Source organism: Poromitra crassiceps, assembly GCF_964638095.1.
Source record: "Poromitra crassiceps genome assembly, chromosome: 18".
Taxonomy (NCBI): Eukaryota; Metazoa; Chordata; class Actinopteri; order Beryciformes; family Melamphaidae; genus Poromitra; species Poromitra crassiceps.
Genome location: NC_139636.1, coordinates 29,769,070 through 29,789,654, shown reverse-complemented (window position 1 = coordinate 29,789,654; position 20,585 = coordinate 29,769,070). Strand labels below are relative to the sequence as shown.

At 46.0% G+C, this 20,585-nt stretch overlaps 1 protein-coding gene across 1 annotated transcript in view; it reads left to right on the top strand.

Annotated features, from left to right (window-relative positions):
* Positions 1–1,717: 1,717 nt before the first annotated feature.
* aars1 (alanyl-tRNA synthetase 1) overlaps positions 1,718–20,585 on the top strand; it is a gene marked incomplete at its 3' end in the record, with an annotated part of 24,324 nt that continues 5,456 nt past the window's right edge. The window contains exons 1-14 of the mRNA XM_083654257.1: positions 1,718–1,786; positions 5,897–6,054; positions 7,344–7,532; positions 8,623–8,768; positions 10,267–10,458; positions 10,609–10,753; positions 11,307–11,452; positions 12,683–12,791; positions 13,303–13,453; positions 14,776–14,900; positions 15,736–15,880; positions 17,218–17,396; positions 17,677–17,790; positions 18,771–18,977. Of these exons, the coding sequence (XP_083510383.1) occupies positions 5,911–6,054; positions 7,344–7,532; positions 8,623–8,768; positions 10,267–10,458; positions 10,609–10,753; positions 11,307–11,452; positions 12,683–12,791; positions 13,303–13,453; positions 14,776–14,900; positions 15,736–15,880; positions 17,218–17,396; positions 17,677–17,790; positions 18,771–18,977 (1,992 nt within the window). The 5' untranslated portion in view covers positions 1,718–1,786; positions 5,897–5,910. The remainder of the gene's footprint in view (positions 1,787–5,896; positions 6,055–7,343; positions 7,533–8,622; positions 8,769–10,266; positions 10,459–10,608; positions 10,754–11,306; positions 11,453–12,682; positions 12,792–13,302; positions 13,454–14,775; positions 14,901–15,735; positions 15,881–17,217; positions 17,397–17,676; positions 17,791–18,770; positions 18,978–20,585) is intronic.

Sequence of the window (20,585 nt, the reverse complement as noted above, 5' to 3'; positions counted from 1 at the left end):
CTCCTCTTCTCCCCCTCTCCTCTCCCCCTCTCCTCTCCTCTCCCACCCTCCTCTTCTCCTCTCCCCTCCTCTCCTCTCCCTCTCTCTCCCCTCTCCTCTTCTCCCCTCCTCTCCTGTCCCTCTCTCTCCCCCTCTCCTCTCCCATCCTCCCCCTCTCCTCTTCTCCCCTCCTCTCCCCCTCCTCTCCCCTCCTCCCCCTCTCTCCTCTCCTCTCCCCCTCTCCTCTCTCCCCTCTCCCTTCCTCCCCTCTCCTCTCTCCTTTCCTCTCCCATCCTCTCCCCTCCTCTCCTCTTCTCCCCTCTGCCCCTCTCTCCTCTCCCCCTTCCTCCTCTCCCCCTTCCTCCCATCCTCTCCTCTCCCCCTCTCCCCTCCTCTCATCTCCTCTCCCATCCTCTCCTCTCCCCCTCTCCCCTTGCCTCCCCTCCCCCATCTCCCCTCCTCTCCTCTGGTTCTTCTCCTCTCTCCCCTCTCCCTTCCTCCCCTCTCCTCTCTCCTTTCCTCTCCCATCCTCTCCCCTCCTCTCCCCCTTCCTCCCCTCCTCTCCTCTCCCACCCTCTCCTCTCCCCCTCTCCCCTTGCTTCCTCTCCCCCTTCCTCCCCTCTCCCATCCTCTCCTCTCCCCCTCTCCCCTTGCCTCCCCTCCCCCATCTCCCCTCCTCTCCTCTGGTTCTTCTCCTCTCCCCCTCTCCCCTTGCCTCCTCTCCCCCTTCCTCCCCTCCTCTCCTCTCCCCCTCTCCCCTTGCCTCCCCTCCCCCATCTCCCCTCCTCTCCTCTGGTTCTTCTCCTCTCCCCTTCTCCTGGTTCCCCCCACCCACCCCCGTCAGCGGTCGCCTTTTATACACGGTGCCAAACGGCGCAGGACAACGTGATTGGCTGGCTCAGATTTGAACAGATCTGAGCCAGCCAATCGCGTTATCCTGAGATGACGTAATGCCCTGTGCCCGATGACCGGATGGACCATATATGGACTTTCTCCCCTAACGGCTAACATTCGCTTGTTAGCCAACCAACCAGCAGCTAACATTAGCTAGCTAGCTAGCTTACCGGAAGCGATATTTTTTTCGGATGATGGCGAAGGCATAACCCGCCCCTGGCCCTCTCTGCCTCTGATTAGTGGCAGCGTTATAAACCATAGATATGACTATATTAAAAACATAAACACACTGGCGTCTTTCATGCAGGCTAGCAAGCGTAACTGCTGTCTGTCTGTCTGACCCACTGAGTTTGACGGTCTGAGCACAGACTGTAGAAAGAGATGTAATGCAGGATAGCCCAGCGAATGTGTTTGGATGGAAGTTTGACCGCTTCCTACCCAGCGTGTGCACGTCTTTCCGACAGGGGTGGCTGTTATGGCAACTATCAACAACAACAACAACTACTACTACTAACTACTACAAGACATAAAGACCGAAATAGGCTACCTTGTTAATGTGTCTGTCGGAGACACGGCCTAACGTTAACATTTAATATGAGCCGAATATCAGCCTGCGCTCAGCTATGTATAGGCCTACAGGAATCTTTTGTTTTGTTGTTTGCCGTTTTATTTTCTGATTCGTTGTGTCTAATTGTCAAGTTAACGAGCTATTTCCGCTGTTACTTCCGGTCTAGGGCGGGCTCTAGGCCGGAACCAGGCAGGGTGACAAAATCAATTGTGAACGGAGGCCTTTCTCGCCGAGAAGAGCCTGGTGACGCGAGGTTAGCGCTTTCTTCTTGGCTGAGCAGCGTGGGCTAAGCTGTGTGTGGGGAAGCCGTTATAACTGAATCATTCTGCGAGAATATCGACTTCTGTGAGTATTCTAATTTGCTAATGTTGAGTCAATTAGAGTTTGGTGTTTACTATACAACAGAAACGGTGTTCTGTGATAGCCCTGTGCTCAAACCTCGCTCCCTGGCTGGATAGATTGCTGGTTAGCCCTTAGCTAACGTCATAGCTAGTCCCACTGCATAACATTGGCCGTACAGTGTCAGTCAGCTGATGTAATAAGGGACGTAATAAACTCCACATTTGAAGGCAGTGAGTGGTACGTAGGAGTAATGAGTTTGTCCAGTTGTTTGACTTGGCCGCATGTCATTTCATGGCGCTTATTGCTGAAAACTGTTAACAGCAGTGTTGCAAAGGTGGCAATTAAGGGACAACTATTTGCCATTGTATAAAGAGACAATTCATCTTCTGAGACATTACGTTACTCATACGATGTCTATTGATGTGATTTCATGTATGTGTGAGAACAACCACCTTCCTCCAAAAGTGAGAACCCACAGAACCAGATATGCCAGACGTGTGTGGAGACTGACTTATTGGACTTGGAGGATGTTGGTTTGAGCATTTTTCCACTTCAAGGTGGTGCTTAAAAAACCACTCCCTGTAAAATAGCCAGGCTGCTGTCTCCTCTCAGCTGCCTTAGGGCCACCCGGGCTGCCTTCATTCACATAAGTGAGTGTGGATTTTTCATCTCATCGCACCGATGTAACATCTCTCTCTGGTTGCCATCAGGGTGGTTGGTAGCCAGGAAGTGTAACATCTCTCTCTGGTTGCCATCAGGGTCAGGTTTGGTAGTCAGGAAGGGGACCTGGGCTGTTTACCATCCGCTTCCGGCCTCAGGGACTCGGGAGCTTGGAGCATCAGCTGTGTTGTTTCATTTCCCTGGTGGGAGAATTCAGCACTAGTTTTTATTATCGATGGCACACAGCTGCTTCTTTGTCCTCTCTAAACACAGTAGTTAGCATGGTGTCTGATGGTCTCTAAACACAGTAGTTAGCATGGTGCCTGATGGTCCTTAAACGTCTTCAAATGTTTGAAAGCATCATCATCACATCCGCAGAGGGGATTTAATGACATCAGTGACTAAAGTGTCCAGAAAATCTAGCTTGACGAAGGTGCGTTAGGTCAGTAAATATACATGTAGCTCAGGATAGCACCCACACACTGGGGTTTCTGCATGTGTGAGTTCTAGGGCTTCCAAGAGTTGTTTTTTTATAACAAAGATGAATGTTATTGCCACAAATTCCTAGTGAGACTGAATAGACTGTACTGTCTCGTGCAGTCCCATTGACTGATAGGTCTCTGTTTTTGAACCATTGATTTATATGGATTGGAAATATGAAAGATATCTGCTCTCTCAAAAGGTAACTCAAAATATGATATTTTATTTGCATAGGCTATTAGGCTTCAGTCCTAAGCAAAGGATGATGTGTGTCCTGGGAGCAAATCAGTCCCCACATCCAGGCACTGTCTGGCCCTGGCCTGGATGTGGGGACACTTGTTCATCACACACAACCACACAACCACACTTGGAACTGAACCAAACTGCTAACTTTACCACTCAGTTTGAAGCTGCCCACAAAGCCAGTACAGCCTAGAGGTGAGAGGACTCGGCTGTCGTACAGCAACTGAATCACCAACCAACTGTTTTGACTGTTAACTTGTATATGCAGTCAGTAGAAATACCACATGCAATACATGGATATCCGTGCATGTCTAGACAAACTACCATACCTACTATACACTGTATACTGTAAGGTTCTTCACTGAGGGACTTCAATCTAAATGATAGCTAACAATTATTGCCATTATCTTTGTAATGTCCTGATCCCATCTCTGATGATTTATCATCTGTATCATCACAACATTCCTGAGGTGGTGGTGTCAGTTAAAGAGGGAGGAGGAGGGCCAAGGGGCAACTTAGGGCCTGGGGCGTGAGAGAGTCGGACATCTTGTCTGCACATGTTAGGGCGTGCATTGTGTGTAGACTCCAGGCCTTGGTAAATCAGAGCACCAGGAAAACACCAGCACTGTGACCAGTGGCGGCCGGCCACTAGAGGGCGCCAGGGTGCCGCCCCACCTACTTTATCCACATGAAGAAGAGGGAAATAAAACATTATCCACCTTATTTTTGGCGGCCATTTTGCCTTACGTTAACTATGGGTTCTATTTCCGGTGTAACCAATTTAGATAACCCCCCAGCCCCCGACAAAAAAAACGTCTATGAGGATTTTACCCTTTTACAGCAGAGCCATTCTGCTCTACAGCCGTGTCGTTCGGGTGCTGGGATAACGTAATGCATTGTGGGTAGTCGGCTACTAACTGTGGCTAATGTTAGCGGCTAGCTAGCTATGTTACATGGCAGTAAAACGCCACCAAATTGATTTAACTTTTAACCATTTCGAGTAACACACATTTCGAGTTTCCATACGGACCTCCAGCGTTGGTTAGTTGTTTATAACGTGACTATATTTATAACTTTTATAACGGACTCCAGCTTCCGGTTTATAATTCGGGTCTGCAGCCAGAGTATAACAAAGGAAATGGCAAGCGGCAACAATGAGTCACGTTAAACCGGACCTTGTACCCACGATTCTTTTTTACAGTGGGGCATTCAAAAATAAGGTGGATAGGCTATATATATATATATATATATTTTTTTTTATGAGCGAGGTGAATATTAGATAGTGAGTATATAATCTGCAATAAATATGTAGATTCATAATTATCTACATGTGTACTGTTTTTGGGTAAATATTTTCTTGCACCGAATTGACACGGACGCCGTCCGGGGACTTCCGGTTTACTTCTGGTTTCCAGCAGTGCAGATCATTAGAGTATCAGGATCTGTGTAGTTGCACATGCGCTGTTCACTCTCAAAAACAACGCGATTTGGGAGGGCTCTGGGCGCACGTATCTAGCGACCGGGTGGAGGTGGGGTCAGGTAGAGTGAGTGTCGTGACGTAGGCTAGGCTACGTAGATGGGTAGCGATGCAGTATATATAAACACTAGTCGCAGTCCCACGCACGCGAAGCAAAGAAGTTTGTTTTCAACTGCCATAAAACACAAAAGACGTTTTGCAAGAATGGAGAAAGAAAATTCTGTGAAGTCACTCAAAACGACACCGTTTGAGAGACGGACTTTACAGGAGAAGCATCGAGTGAAAGAGCTTGGACCAGATCACCCTGAGCTCGCCATTAAACAGCAGGCTACAGACAGAGGAAGAAAATACACTCGGGTCTTTTTCAGATGTTTCTAGTAGCTAGTAACGTCCGTTACTACTTGCTTGATTTAGGGCTGGAGTGGACGATAATTCAATAGCCTATTATTGTTGTCTTTCAGTGGAATCATCGTGCTGATATGAAGTTATTTTAATAGTGACATTTCTGCTGTCTAAATTGATGATGACAAAGCAAATGTTACTTAAAAACTGATCAAATGAAGTATGGCAGGAATATTATTTGAAAATATAAGGTTTGTTTGACTACATCACCATTCAGTTCAATGAGATGAACACTGATTTTGCATACGTGAAACACTGTGTGTGCGTTCAGTGCCGAAGCAGCCCGAAGCAAACCCTGGGGGGGACAGACAGACTCGTTCGCACGGATGGCTAAGCTGGTTTAACTGCTCGTGCGGGGCTGTACATTAACGTTTTTTGCACATACCACTGGTTCTACAGAGGTTGATAGTATATATACTTGTAGCACAGGCCATACTGTACAATTGTAGCACACTGAAATGTATGTTAAGATCATACATGGATCTCTAAAAACAAGCATAAGTAGGGCAGTTCATCACTTCAACAGGTCTGTGCCTGGCAAAAGACATAAACGTTGTGTCCAAACCTTATCAAGAAATGTGTTTCAAAACAGTATAGCACATATACGATTTATTTATTTATTATTTCTTTATTATTCTCACTAGCCACTGGCTACATTTATTAATATTCAAAAGATCATTGAGGGCTGGTCCTCATTTAGAATGATGTGCTGATCATCTGTCTATGCCCACTCGCTCAGTCAGCAATGATGTGCTGATCATCTGTCTATGTCCACTCGCTCAGTCAACAATGATGTGCTGTGTGTGTGTGTGTGTGTGTGTGTGTGTGTGTGTGTGTGTGTGTGTGTGTAGGAAGACGATCCAGAATGGACTCTTCACTGAGTGCAGCTCAGATCCGTGAGAAGTTCATCAACTTCTTCCGTGACTATGAGCACCAGTACGTCCACTCGTCATCAGTCGTCCCGATGGACGACCCCACGCTGCTGTTTGCCAACGCTGGCATGAACCAGGTACGCTCTCTGTCCACACCTCCCTGAACCAGGTACGTTCTCTGTCCACACCTCCCTTTAGACCAGGTACGCTCTCTGTCCACACCTCCCTGAACCAGGTACGCTGTCTGTCCACACCTCCCTGAACCAGGTACGCTGTCTGTCCAAGCCTCCCTTTATCTTCTCCCCACGCTGGCATGAACCAGGTACGCTGTCTGTCCACACCTCCCTGAACCAGGTACGCTGTCTGTCCACACCTCCATGAACCAGGTACGCTGTCTGTCCACACCTCCATGAACCAGGTACGCTGTCTGTCCACACCTCCCTGAACCAGGTACGCTGTCTGTCCACACCTCCATGAACCAGGTACGCTGTCTGTCCACACCTCCATGAACCAGGTACGCTGTCTGTCCACACCTCCCTGAACCAGGTACGCTGTCTGTCCACACCTCCATGAACCAGGTACGCTGTCTGTCCACACCTCCATGAACCAGGTACGCTGTCTGTCCACACCTCCCTGAACCAGGTACGCTGTCTGTCCACACCTCCATGAACCAGGTACGCTGTCTGTCCACGCCTCCCTTTGTCCTCTCCCCACCCTCCTTAGTACTGGCTATGCAATTTCCCTGTTGTTCTTTTTTACCAACTGATTTACACCAATGCTGAACTCACACGGTGTTTGGTGGCAACTCTCAGTTGTTTTATGGCTTGTTGCACATGCTCCTTTCTAACCAAACCACTCCCACACTACTGAGGTCACTCCCCTTTTTGGAATTAACTCCTCCTCCGTGCAGCTGCGTTCAGCCATGCTTGTTGTTGATGTGCGTAGGTCACACACAGTTACGCAGCGTAACGGTGTGACATATCAACAAGTTGGAATATTATGGCCATTATCACTGATTCTTTTAGGCACGATATGATAATGAACTGTAACGATATATCGATAACGATATGATATGGCACACCCCTAACTCCACGTATTGAAGGGGGGGGGGAGTGTTGTTTGGTTTCTGTATTATCCTAATACAAGTGTAATTTCTGCATTTTTACAGCCACAGCTTTATAGACGGTTTTTACCTTGACAACAAAAACATTCAAAATGGAACCCCAGCTCACTTCCTGTTGCAGTGTTTGCTATGGACAGAAAAGGGGAAAAAACATTATTAAAGTGGTGGACGTGAAAACCGTCTATTTCTTTCTCTTGACCTACTTTTGAAGCCCTTTCTGGTCATTCTCTCTACTTTGACCTGAACCCTGCATTTTCCACTAAATACAACCTCATCCTTGGTATTCTTCCCCCTTCCTTCTAGTTCAAGCCCATCTTCCTGAACACCATCGACCCGAGCCACCCCATGGCCAGGCTGCACCGTGCTGCCAACACCCAGAAGTGCATCCGTGCGGGAGGCAAACACAACGATCTGGACGACGTGGGCAAAGATGTCTATCACCACACGTTCTTCGAGATGCTGGGCTCCTGGTCCTTCGGGGACTACTTCAAGGTATTATTGCGTGCGTGCGTGCGTGTGTGTGTGTGTGTGTGTGTGTGTGTGTTTTCTGTCACTCACACACTACTACATCATTGTCAAACGAAAAAAAGGTTTTTATTACAATAATGAATATTGAAAAACATATCTGTTTAGACGGTATCATTTGTTTAGACGGTGTTTAGCTAGGCTAGGCTAAGCTACACAACAGACCCTGGCTGCTTCACATCAGGGCGTGTTGGAAGCACATCCGGGGCAGAGCAGAGATAAGCCTTCAGTAGCTATAAACCTAGCATGCTAAAAACACGGCTGATATTGATCTGATTTCGAGATCATGGACGATGCAGTTGAATTCGATGGCCGCACGTCTTTATTTGAGCCGGTCTGGAATAACATCATGATTACACCTGAGCAGCGGTGGAATGGGAGCTTCTGTATCTCTACCAATGTGACAGACAGCAAACCACAGGCTGCTGACGTAGCACCGAGGTAAATAGATCGTTATTTCTCTCATTGTCTGTATGATATAATAAGGATATGAGTGTCAGAAAATAAGCTATATACAGGACATAAATAGAAGCATTTCAAATGCCCCCAATTCCTCGCTTTTCAGCTCGCAGGTCAAAACAAATTAACGTTTCCGCGCTTGTTTATCAAACCAAAGTTATCAGGGTGAATTAAAAATCATATTTAAAGATGGAAATAAGGTCCAGGATGTAAAAAAACAACAGAATTCTCCTTTATCACTTTATCTTTTGCTGTGCCCTTCATGATGATATGATGAAGGTTATTACAACAGATAAAGTTGTTAAGTATATATATATGATATGGTATGTGCCGTGATAAGGCTGATATGATATGGAAAACTCTTGCATCCCGAGTTTGGGAGTAAGTGTTGGTTTGTATGATTTCTATACAATATATATATATATTATTTTTTGTTGTTGATGATGCAGCTTCAGTGCTGAGTTTCTTTCTGTTGACAAAGAGACTGTGTTAAATCCATGTTTCTGTTTCTTCTCTTTCTCCTTACTCCCTGATCTCTCTGTTCTCTCTCCTCATTCTTTGCTGCACCCATCTCTCCTCCCTCTTGCCCTCCCTGCAGCATCTGGCCTGTGAAATGGCCATGAAGCTGCTGACTGAGGAGTTTGGTATTCCCATCGAGCGTCTGTACGTCACCTACTTCGGTGGCCATGCTGAGGCCAGCCTGGAGCCCGACCTGGAGTGCAGACAGATCTGGATTGACCTGGGGTGAGTCTACATGGAGAATCAGAGTCAAAGTAGATCAGGGGTGACCCCCCCCGTTAGCCTTTTTGAGGTATCATCTGTGTATTTGTGAACCGAGTGCGACGGATGGTCAAGTTGAGTGGAAACAGATCTGGATCAATCAAAAATCTACGACAGTAATTTGTTTCTGCCTTCATTCCCTGCATGGAAAATATAACTTCTATCTACTAATTGTAGGATTTTCTGGTAAATCAAATTAAAATACTCCCCCAAACAGTTATCATTTTAACACAACAGTCTGTATATAGGACAGGATATACAGTAGGACAGTTTCTCACAGTTTGGTCTTCCCACATGATTTGTTGTTGTAATGACATCTGTGAACGATAGAGGGCAGCATTGAAACAGAAATTACACATGGACCCTTTAAAGCAATGATACTCAACCCGAGGCTCTAGAGCCACGCCCGGCTCCTTTATGGGTAATCATAACCTTATGAAGTCGCTAAGGTGCCGTAATGCCGTTTGACTCCGCCGCTGCAATGCACGTTCACAACAGCTGAGCTCTACATGAGAGCAGCAGGCGCATACGCTACTATTACATCTGCAACATTTGAATTCAAACAGATAATTAACAGTGTTGGGCAAGTTACTCTCAAAATGTAATATACTACATATTACTAGTTACTTTCATTTGAAAGTAATAAGTTACTTTACAATATTACTGTCTGTGTAGAGTTACTTGTTACACTACTTTTGCATTACTTTCACTGTAATAACAGCAGTAGCAGAATGACATCGCCGCCCCGGAACCATCCCGAAAAATAATTTCAACCGTCTTGAAGTCAGTGTAAACAATCCAAAATTCTAAATGTTATCCTTTTCCTTTGTTATTGTCATCTATAGTGGTTATTTGTATAAAAACACACAGTTTGATAAGGAAATGATTTAAATATGTGCTTTGATTAAAAAAAGAATAACTCAATTTGTAACTTGAGTTACTTGACAAAGTAACTGGTACAAAATTACTGAAATCCTATAAGTAATAAGTTATATTACTGAGTTACTGCTAAAAGTAATATATTACATGTAGTCCTAATATGTTACTTTTGTAATGAGTTACCCCCAACACTGATAATTAATCACGATGGTCCGATGTAGACTGCTCAGAGGTCGATGGCAACCATAATGTGGCCCGGGATCAAATTGAGTTTGACACCTCTGAGTTAAAGCATCTCTAAAGCCTCTCTTGCTTTCCGTCTTTCCTTCTTCTACTCTCTCTCTCTCTCTCTCTCTCTCTCTCTCTCTCTCTCTCTCTCCTTGGCTTTCTGTCTCTCTCTCCTTGACTTTCTGTCTCTCTCTCTCTCTCCTTGGCTTTCTGTCTCTCTCTCTGTGTCTCTCTCTCTCTCTCTCTCTCCTTGGCTTTCTCTCTCTCTCTCTCTCTCTCTCTCTCTCTCTCTCTCTCTCTCTCTCTCTCTCTCTCTCTCTCTCTCTCTCTCCTTGGCTTTCTCTCTCTCTCTCAGGGTGGAGGAGGCTCGTATCCTGCCAGGCAGCATGAAGGATAACTTCTGGGAGATGGGCGACACCGGGCCCTGTGGTCCCTGCAGTGAAATCCATTACGACCGCATCGGAGGCAGAGACGCCTCTCACCTGGTGAACATGGACGATCCCAACGTCCTGGAGATCTGGAACCTGGTGTTCATTCAGTTCAACAGGTAATGGGCTCTCACACACACACACACACGCACACACACACACACACACACACACACACACACACACCTACCTACCTACCTACCTCTGTGTCAGCTGTTGAAGAAAACCAGAAACTGAACTTTGTTGTCTCCTGCCTCCTCTAACCTTAGAGAGTCCGAGACGGAATTGAAGCCGCTGCCTAAGAAGAGCATTGACACAGGAATGGGTCTGGAGCGCCTGGTCTCTGTTCTGCAGAACAAGATGTCCAACTATGACACCGACCTCTTCCTCCCATACTTTGAAGCCATTCAGAAGGTAATGAAATGGTGTGTCGCTGAACGAAAGGCGAGCGTTGAAAAAGCCAGCTAATAAAAAATTTAATGTGATATCCTTTTTTATGCAGAATTTCAAAAGCACGAGGAGGTTGCAAAGCATTTTAATTGGCTTCCAAACTTGACTTGAATGTAGCTACAATGAGAAATACACTTTGCTGTATTTTAGTGCTTAAACAGCGTCTTTGAGCACTAGGAATGCAAACTTGAATGCAAACCCAGTGAGGTCCCATCATCCCATGGGTGCATTTAAACATGTGTTGATCCAGACTGTGAAGGTAGCCACAGAACATCAACAAGACCTCTATCTAATCTTGGCTAGAGCTCCTAACATCTACTACCAAGGAACACGTAGATGAACCAGATTCAGTCTCTATCCTCAAGACACAAGATATTACACATACGCCTCAGAGTGTTGCTTTCTTGGCCACAGAAATGAATATAAAATCAGAAAACCCGGTTGAATTTCAGCACTGAGCATGTCGACGCGACAGTATGTTTGATAGTTTCTCTGCGTTGCTTTCTCTTTGTTTCAGGGTACAGGCGCCAGATTGTACACGGGTAAAGTTGGTTCTGAAGACACTGACGGTATCGACATGGCCTACCGCGTGCTGGCCGACCACGCCCGCACCATCACCATCGCCCTGTCAGATGGTGGCCGGCCCGACAACACAGGAAGAGGGTGAGATACAAACACCTCCATGGTGGCATGAAAGGGGGAGGAGTGGACACATGAAGCAACAATGAAAGGAAAACACAGTCAAACTGATACCAAAATGTCCACATATGAGACTGGTATCTCAGCACTAAAACCAGGGTTAGAGAGCAGCAGCATGATGATGGCTTTCTGAGAATCATTCAGTCGACAAATTTGTACATCAGATTTCTCAAGAGCGCCTGAAAGGTGTTGACTCCTGCCTTACAAAACAGGTCACTAAAGCTGTGTTCACACCGAGATATTTATTTTTCTCTCTGTCGCTTGATTCAACCCTTTGGAATCGCTCTGTCGCTCTGTTTAAATCGCTCGTGAACAGGCACACGAATTGACGGACATCTGGGGGCTATAACGTTACGCAATGTCATGATATTTGTCCACTACGAGCCACCCGTAGTTGTTTACAAGCTAAGCCTATCAGCGTGCTCATAACGCGAGCTCCATACCGGTAGTACAGACTTCACTTCATGTCAGCTGTCAGCCTGTCAATGTGGTTTGTTGCCACACAATAAACCAGCGGTTTGTTCCAAGCCAGTGTGATCCTTGACTCACTCTCACACGTCAGCCAATCAGCGTTGAACAGCGAGCGACTGATGGCAGCGTAATTTCGCTCGAGTTGGGATATTTCATCTCGGGCGACGAGCGTATTTTCTCCCTATCGCTCTGTCTCTGTCGCTCGGACGGCCAGCGATTTTTCTCCCGGGCGAATATACGCTCAATCGCTCGTTTGCATTGACTTTGTAGGTAAACTCGATGCCAGCGAAAAACTTTAATAGGTCGGTGTGAACGCAGCTTAACACGACTCCACCTGGGTTCTTCCAGCAATATCCTCATGCAGTCATTACCGTAGCCCCTTCTAAACATGCAGTGAAACCCGGATTATGACCAGCTGCTAGCCGGTCATGTTTAGAAACAATTATCCGTCTTATGCGCACTCATCAGCTATGTCACTTAGAACATCCTGGCCTCATCCCGTGCCAGAATGATCCGCTTCAAGTGAGGACCAAAAAATGTTTGTGGGCCGACCGACCGACCAATCAACAGAGTGCTAAAATAATAATAGAGCTGCTGCCCAGCTATGCTATGCCTTGAACCCCTGGTATTGCCGCTTGCGGCTATATTTATTATCATTATTATTATTATTTTTGGTCCATCTTTATGAGTGCATAACCTGGAGTCTTTGTTCTCTGTGTGTAGCTATGTGCTGAGGAGGATCCTGCGGCGTGCAGTCCGTTATTCCCATGAGAAGCTGGGAGCTGAGAAAGGCTTCTTTGCGACTCTGGTGGATGTGGTGGTCACCTCCCTGGTGAGATGTTCATGTCTTGTTTTTCTCCTCTACGACTGTATATTCACTAGTTCTGTCTTTTACACACCTTTTTACATCAAGTAACAATCCATGATGATTCATATCGATATTATGCACATTTTGCTACTCTCTTATCGCAGATTGATACAACATAATATAGTCGTTCAACCTATACCCATTTCAGGAAAGCTTTTTTACATTTGCTGTTCTAAGTCTGGTAAGACGTTACTGGGGGGAAATCCGATGAGGAAGTGATGACGTTTGTTTGAAATAAACAGAAGAAGAAGAACTGGGTAATTAGCATGAGCAGCGATAGCCACCCTGGCTGAACAGGCAAATGCGATTATCAACTGTCCTCCCTCTTTCCTCCCCTCTCTGCTCCCATCTTATCTCCCTCTTTCCTCCACCTCCTTCTCTCTTTCCCTCCATCCGTCCATCTCTCTCTGTCTCTCTCTCTCTCTCTCTGTCTCTCTCTCTCTCTCTCTGTCTCTCTCTCGCTCTCTCTCTCCAGGGTGATGCGTTCCCAGAGTTGAGAAAAGACCCCGACATGGTGAAGGACATCATCAATGAGGAGGAGGAGCAGTTCCTCAAAACCCTCAGCAGGGGGCGCCGCATCCTGGATAGGAAGATCCAGAGCCTGGGAGACAGCAAGACCATTCCAGGTGAGACACACACAGTCACGGAGCATTTGAGGCTTTATCATTTATTGATTGATTTGTGCTGTCAACCAAAAATAGGATGATGCTATAAAGGATCAAGTACATAACTAGCAGACAGCGTGTCCTTAGAAAATGTGTTTTCATTGTGAAAAGTACAAATCTAGACTAGAAACTTTGATCTTTCTCATGTTTGTGTGACTTGTTACCTTCCTTTTGCATGACTTGAGTCCACAATACTATAAATGATCAACAATTAGTAAGGGTTAATGCACGACAAGGTGTCCATTATCAGAAATTAATGGACGACGCGGAGGCGTGAACCGTCCGAAAGCTCGTACTCGAAGTACATTAATTTCTGATAATGGACACCTCAAAGTGCATTAACACGCTTATACCATGGTCACTTGCCAAAGAAACAAAACAAGACCATTCATTTATAGTTTCATGCATTTTGCAATCAAAATCTAGTTTTCATAACATTGAATATGAGTTGAGGACCGGCGAGACAAAATAGTCCCCTCGGCTGCTCGAGATTTTCATAGGAGAAAATGGCCGCCAATTGTATGTAACGAAAATAAAGCAAACGGCAATGTCTAAGAAAGCAACGACATGTAACTGGCTCGTTTAAACTCGCATTCCAGGGAATTATGTTAACGCCTGCGGGTCTTATAAGACGTAAATGGCGCGACGCCGGAGGAGACTGAAAACCATCTGAAGCTTTCAATGTTGGTGTCCAGGTTGTTTTGTACAAGGACGTCTCTCAGTGTGTTGCTGTTAACTGCCCATTTCGTTGTTTTCTTTGTGTTGATCTAATCTTTTTCCTCTTCGACTTGATTTGTATCAGTGATAAGAGGCAGCGCGCGCTCTCCCAGAGCGCCTGGCTGCAAGTTGTAAACAGAGGGTTTGACAGTTGACAGCTGAGAGCCCGGCTTCTGTCAGCTGACCAGAACGAAAATCAGATTTCTAAATAGACGTTATTTTTAATAAACTGAGCACACAGGGGTAATCTAAATAGTTACTTGGACCGACTAAATTTGTTTCTAAACTTATAAAAGTGCCATATTAAGCGTTAACGGTGGTATAGAGCTCAAACGGCTCTGTCGTGATCCTGGCGCATTGATATGAACGGTGAACAGACCATTTAGCTAGGTGTACATTATCACTGTACATTATCACAAATTATTGGACACCCTGCAGCCAATCAGAATCGAGTATTCACCCAGACCATGGTATAAAGAGCATATTAATGTTATCTCTCTCTCTCTCTCTCTCTCTCTCTGCCTCTGCAGCATATTAATGTTATCTCTCTCTCTCTCTGTATCCAGGGGACACAGCATGGCTGCTGTACGACACCTACGGTTTCCCTCTGGACCTGACCGCCCTCATCGCCGAGGAGAGAGGCATGGGGGTGGACATCACCGCCTTCGAAGAGGAGAAGAAAGCAGCGCAGGTGAGGAGGTGGGATGGAGTGGAGGAGTGTAGTCTTGAGAGGAGCAGGCAACAAAACCAAAACCAAAATAGTGATTACTTTCCAATATAGATTTATTGTAAGGACTTAGGTAAGGACTATTAAGGACTTGGCCTTGACTGCTCAGTTGGGGAAACTGAACAGAATATAATATTTCCTGTCCGCTCCCTCGGGGTGTCTAACTTGGCCTTGTGTCAGCGTTCTCCAGTGTTGCTGTAAGTCACAATCCAGAGCCGTGCACCTGCTGTTGAAATAAACTAGTGATTCCTCTCCAGCCCAGTGCTATTCCTGTGCTGCTGAGACAGGGACAAGTTACTCGCTTTAACACAAGTCATCTAGCGCTCGTTTAGCCCATTTAACATGTCACATTTAACAAGTCACATTTAACAAGTCACATTTAACAAGTCACATTTAACAAGTCACATTTAACATGTCACATTTAACAAGTCACATTTAACAAGTCACATTTAACAAGTCACATTTAACAAGTCACATTTGACAAGTCACATTTAACAAGTCACATTTAACAAGTCACATTTGCTCCACTTTGAGAAATTGCAGATGAAGTCAACGGAACTATAATTTGCTTTGCTTATCAATAACGCAGAAATGTTTCATGATGTTTTGTGAAATGGTGAATATTTCAGTATCATTAATTTCTCGAGGTTTGAAACAAATCAGTAAGATTGAGTCGTCTGAACTGATGACGTGTGCTGGAGTCAACATAGAAAAGCTCAACAAGGATATGTTAGAATTAGGCTCTGGCTTACAAATGAAAACAGCAAAGTGTGTGTGTGTGTGTGTGTGTGTCCACTAGTTGAAGTCCCAGGGTAAGGGCGCAGGTGATGAGGACCACATCATGTTGGACATCTACGCCATTGAAGACCTGAGAAACAAGAACATACCTGCCACCGACGACTCGCCCAAATACAAATACACCTCAGAGGACAACGGCAAATACAGTGAGACTCTCTCTGCCTCTCTCTCTCTCTCTCTGTCTCTCTCTTTCTCTCTGTCTCTCTCTCTGTCTCTCTCTCTCTGTCTCTCTCTCTGTCTCTCTCTCTCTGTCTCTCTCTCTCTGTCTCTCTCTCTGTCTCTCGCTCTGTCTCTCTCTCTCTCTCTCTGTCTATCTCTCTCTCTCTCTCGCTCTGTCTCTCTGTCTGTCTCTCTCTCTCTCTCTCTCTCTCTCTGTCTCTCTCTCTCTCTCTATCTCTGTCTCTCTCTCTGTCTCTCTCTCTCTCTCGCTCTGTCTCTCTCTGTCTCTCTCTCTCCCTCTGTCTCTCTCTCTCTGTCTCTCTCTCAGTGTCTCTCTCTCTCTCTGTCTCTCTCTCTCTCTCTCTCTCTCTCTACTGACAATGTCCGCTAAATACAAAAGCAGCTGTGATTACAGTAGGAAATACAGGAGGCAGACGCACACTTACCTTACCCAGAGCCGTATAATAGAAGAGTTCCGACATCTCCATTCACTCCAATGGAGCAGTTTTTTTCCATGAAGTAAGGTCCTGGAAGTCTTGAGTTAAAAATGCAGCACTGTCGAGTTGCAGCAAAATAGACAGTTTGTGTTGTACTTTGAAAGGGTTTTTCATCCCTTGAGTCAAATTGTACATTATCAGCTTTATTTTAGCATGCAAAAGTAGCGCGAGACCCATTCCTGGCTGTTCATTGGCTAATGAGTCTCGCATTTTGGTCCTCCGCTGACGCCACTCTCTCTCTAGAGCAGTGGTTCTCAAATGGGGGTCCGGGGACCCCCAGGGGTCCGTGGGACTTTGCCAGGGGGTCCGCAAAAGGTTTTCAGGAAAATAAAAATAAATACTTTTTTTTTGTTGCAAAAGCTTCATAGTTCAATGAAAATATTGTATGCTTTAAATCTAAAATGGTTCATGGATTACATTTTAATCTAACAAACCTATCAATTTAAAAGTCAAGCACGTTACCGTGGAAACAATTAAGCTTAGCCCAAAATCACAAATCAGAATGGGGGGGGGGGGGGTCCCCGGTATATTTTCTATCTTGTAAGGGGTCCCTGACTGAAAAACATTTGAGAACCTCTGCTCTAGAGGACACACTAACCTTACCTAACCTGCTTCAGACAAACTAGCTTTCCATGACTTTTAGTCAGTTCTGATCAGTTTGCTGGCATCACGAGCATGTGGCACATTGCGTTATACACACTGTTCCTACTTTGTTTCTTTGCTTCAAAAGTACCTTTTGCTGAGGTAAAGTGACATCAAATGAAATGTGGTGGGCAAATTTCACGTACAGTATTACATCCGTTTGATTTCATGGTCTCTGCCTGTAGATTTTGAGCAGACTACAGCCACAGTGCTGGCCCTGCGCCACGACCGCGCCTTCAGCGACGAGGTGACCACGGGGCAGGTGTGCGGCGTGCTGCTGGACCGGACGTCCTTCTACGCCGAGCAGGGAGGACAGAGCTTTGACGAGGGCTACATGCTCCGAGAGGAGGACAACGCTGAAGATGTGAGTGGAACACCATGAAGGAAACACCAGGACCAAAAACAAACACGTGAAGGATTGCTTTTTGGGTGCTTGGTTACCTCCATTGGTGCTGTTTGGGAAGGGAATCGGAGTATTCCATTAAAGCATGAGTTTAAAAAAAGAACAAATTGTGTTTATTCCCCAAATGCCAGAGCAAAGCTTTTTCACATAGAAAAAAAGAACCGTTAAGCCGGTGTCAGAGCATCAGATGTCACTCTGCAAAAGCTGTGGTGTCTTAACGTTTGTCTGGCCTGGCTTCCAGCGGATGGAGTTCACGGTGAAGAACACGCAGGTTCGAGGAGGCTATGTTCTCCATGTGGGGACCGTCTATGGAAAGCTGAAGGTTGGAGACCGTGTCACCTTACATGTGGACGAGGTGAGAACACACGCTGCATTTAAAAGCTTTGTGTCAACTTGAATCAACACATTGGTTTAACCCATTGATACCTGATGCAGCATTTGTGTGTGTATCCCTTTAAGACGCGGTTCGCGGTCTTAAAGAGATACACACACAAATGCTGCATCAGGTATCAATGGGTTAAGTTAAGTTGGTAGTAGCACATGGAATTATCCAGTACAAGGCAATGAAGTGGTACGTTCGGTTTTTAACAAAAGATGAAGGTAACAAAATGTATAATATTCAATGTAGGAATTCGGGGGGGGGGTGCAATAAAACTGATAAACCAGGAATCCCCTCTTAGCTCCTCCCCCCTACTCATATATATGACATGTTTATGGCACATTGATAAAATACTGAGCGTAGTCAGGTCTCTGTTGATGCCTGTGTTTGTCTGTTTTATAGACCCTTTTCACAGGGTCCATTTTGTGTCGAAAAGGCAGAATCAACACAGGTGCAAGCAAAACACTAATGAGGGTTTCCAAATTCCGATCATAGAAGTTGGAAACCCTCATTAGTGTTTTGCTTGCACCTGTGTCTTTTTGACACAAAATGGCCCCCGTGAGAAGGGTCTATCTATTGCCTCTCTGTAGCAGTGTGTTTTTCTAGGACACCAGACCTGAGTTTTATGTGTGTGTAGTCATGTTTTTAGTCATGATGTCGGGGGACTCAATATAGATAAATTGATTTATTCTATTATGCAAACCCAATGAGTCCTCTATACGTTTTTAGCTCTTTTTGCAACTGCTGCGCCTGTTGCTTAATGCACTTTTTATACTCTTTTCTTTTAAGTTTTGTTGTGATGCTTTTAAATGTCCATTTTATTCTCTTCTTTTATTCTTTTATTTTCCTCTCAACCATTTTATGTGAAGCACTTTGAATTGCCTCTGTGTATGAAATGTGCTATACAAATAAACTTGACTTGACTTGACTTGACATGTCTCTCGTGTTTCCCGCAGGGTCGTCGCAGGCCCATCATGAGTAACCACACCGCCACGCACATCCTGAACTTCGCCCTGCGGGGGGTTCTGGGCGAGGCGGACCAGAGGGGGTCCCTGGTCGCTCCTGACCGCCTGCGCTTTGACTTCACAGCCAAAGGCGCGCTGAGCACCGGGGAGGTCCGCCGCACCGAGGAGATCGCCTGCGCCCTGATCCGAGAAGCCAAGGTCAGAGGGGAGCTGAGCGTGAGGAGAGATGTTTAGAAGCCAAGGTCAGAGGGGAGCTGAGCGTGCCAAGAGATGTTTAGAAGCCAAGGTCAGAGGGGAGCTGAGTGTGCGAACAGATGTTTAGAAGCCAAGGTCAGAGGGGAGCTGAGCGTGCGAACAGATGTTTAGAAGCCAAGGTCAGAGGGGAGCTGAGCGTGAGGAGAGATGTTTAGAAGCCAAGGTCAGAGGGGAGCTGAGCGTGCAAAGAGATGTTTAGAAGCCAAGGTCAGAGGGGAGCTGAGCGTGCCAAGAGATGTTTAGAAGCCAAGGTCAGAGGGGAGCTGAGCGTGAGGAGAGATGTTTAGAAGCCAAGGTCAGAGGGGAGCTGAGCGTGTGAAGAGATGTTTAGAAGCCAAGGTCAGAGGAGAGCTGAGCGTGAGGAGAGATGTTTAGAAGCCAAGGTCAGAGGGGAGCTGAGCGTGTGAAGAGATGTTTAGAAGCCAAGGTCAGAGGGGAGCTGAGCGTGAGGAGAGATGTTTAGAAGCCAAGGTCAGAGGGGAGCTGAGCGTGTGAAGAGATGTTTAGAAGCCAAGGTCAGAGGGGAGCTGAGCGTGTGAAGAGATGTTTAGAAGCCAAGGTCAGAGGGGAGCTGAGCGTGTGAAGAGATGTTTAGAAGCCAAGGTCAGAGGGGAGCTGAGCGTGAGGAGAGATGTTTAGAAGCCAAGATCAGAGGGGAGCTGAGCGTGAGGAGAGATGTTTAGAAGCCAAGGTCAGAGGGGAGCTGAGCGTGCGAAGAGATGTTTAGAAGCCAAGGTCAGAGGGGAGCTGAGCGTGAGGAGAGATGTTTAGAAGCCAAGGTCAGAGGGGAGCTGAGCGTGAGGAGAGATGTTTAGAAGCCAAGGTCAGAGGGGAGCTGAGCGTGTGAAGAGATGTTTAGAAGCCAAGGTCAGAGGGGAGCTGAGCGTGCCAAGAGATGTTTAGAAGCCAAGGTCAGAGGGGAGCTGAGCGTGCAAAGAGATGTTTAGAAGCCAAGGTCAGAGGGGAGCTGAGCGTGAGGAGAGATGTTTAGAAGCCAAGGTCAGAGGAGAGCTGAGCGTGCGAAGAGATGTTTAGAAGCCAAGGTCAGAGGGGAGCTGAGCGTGAGGAGAGATGTTTAGTCAGAGGGGAGCTGAGCGTGCGAAGAGATGTTTAGAAGCCAAGGTCAGAGGGGAGCTGAGCGTGAGGAGAGATGTTTAGAAGCCAAGGTCAGAGGGGAGCTGAGCGTGCCAAGAGATGTTTAGAAGCCAAGGTCAGAGGGGAGCTGAGCGTGAGGAGAGATGTTTAGGAATTCTTTCAACTTTCTTAATTAGTTGACATCACTTCCTTTCAAGACGACCGACTGGTACAGAAATAATATTTAGTATTCCAACCAAAGAAAGGAGTTGGTTCGTGTTCACATGGCTATTAGCTCATCAATGCTTCACAGCCACCCTTTTTTGAGTCATATTCAATTTGTAATGAGCTACTCTTCCACATGAGGTGTTTGATTGAAATTGGGTTATTATTCCAATTATGACACATTTACATTAAATATTGATTAAACCCAACTACTGATACTCTGCTATTTCTCCATCCTTTCGTCCTCTCCCT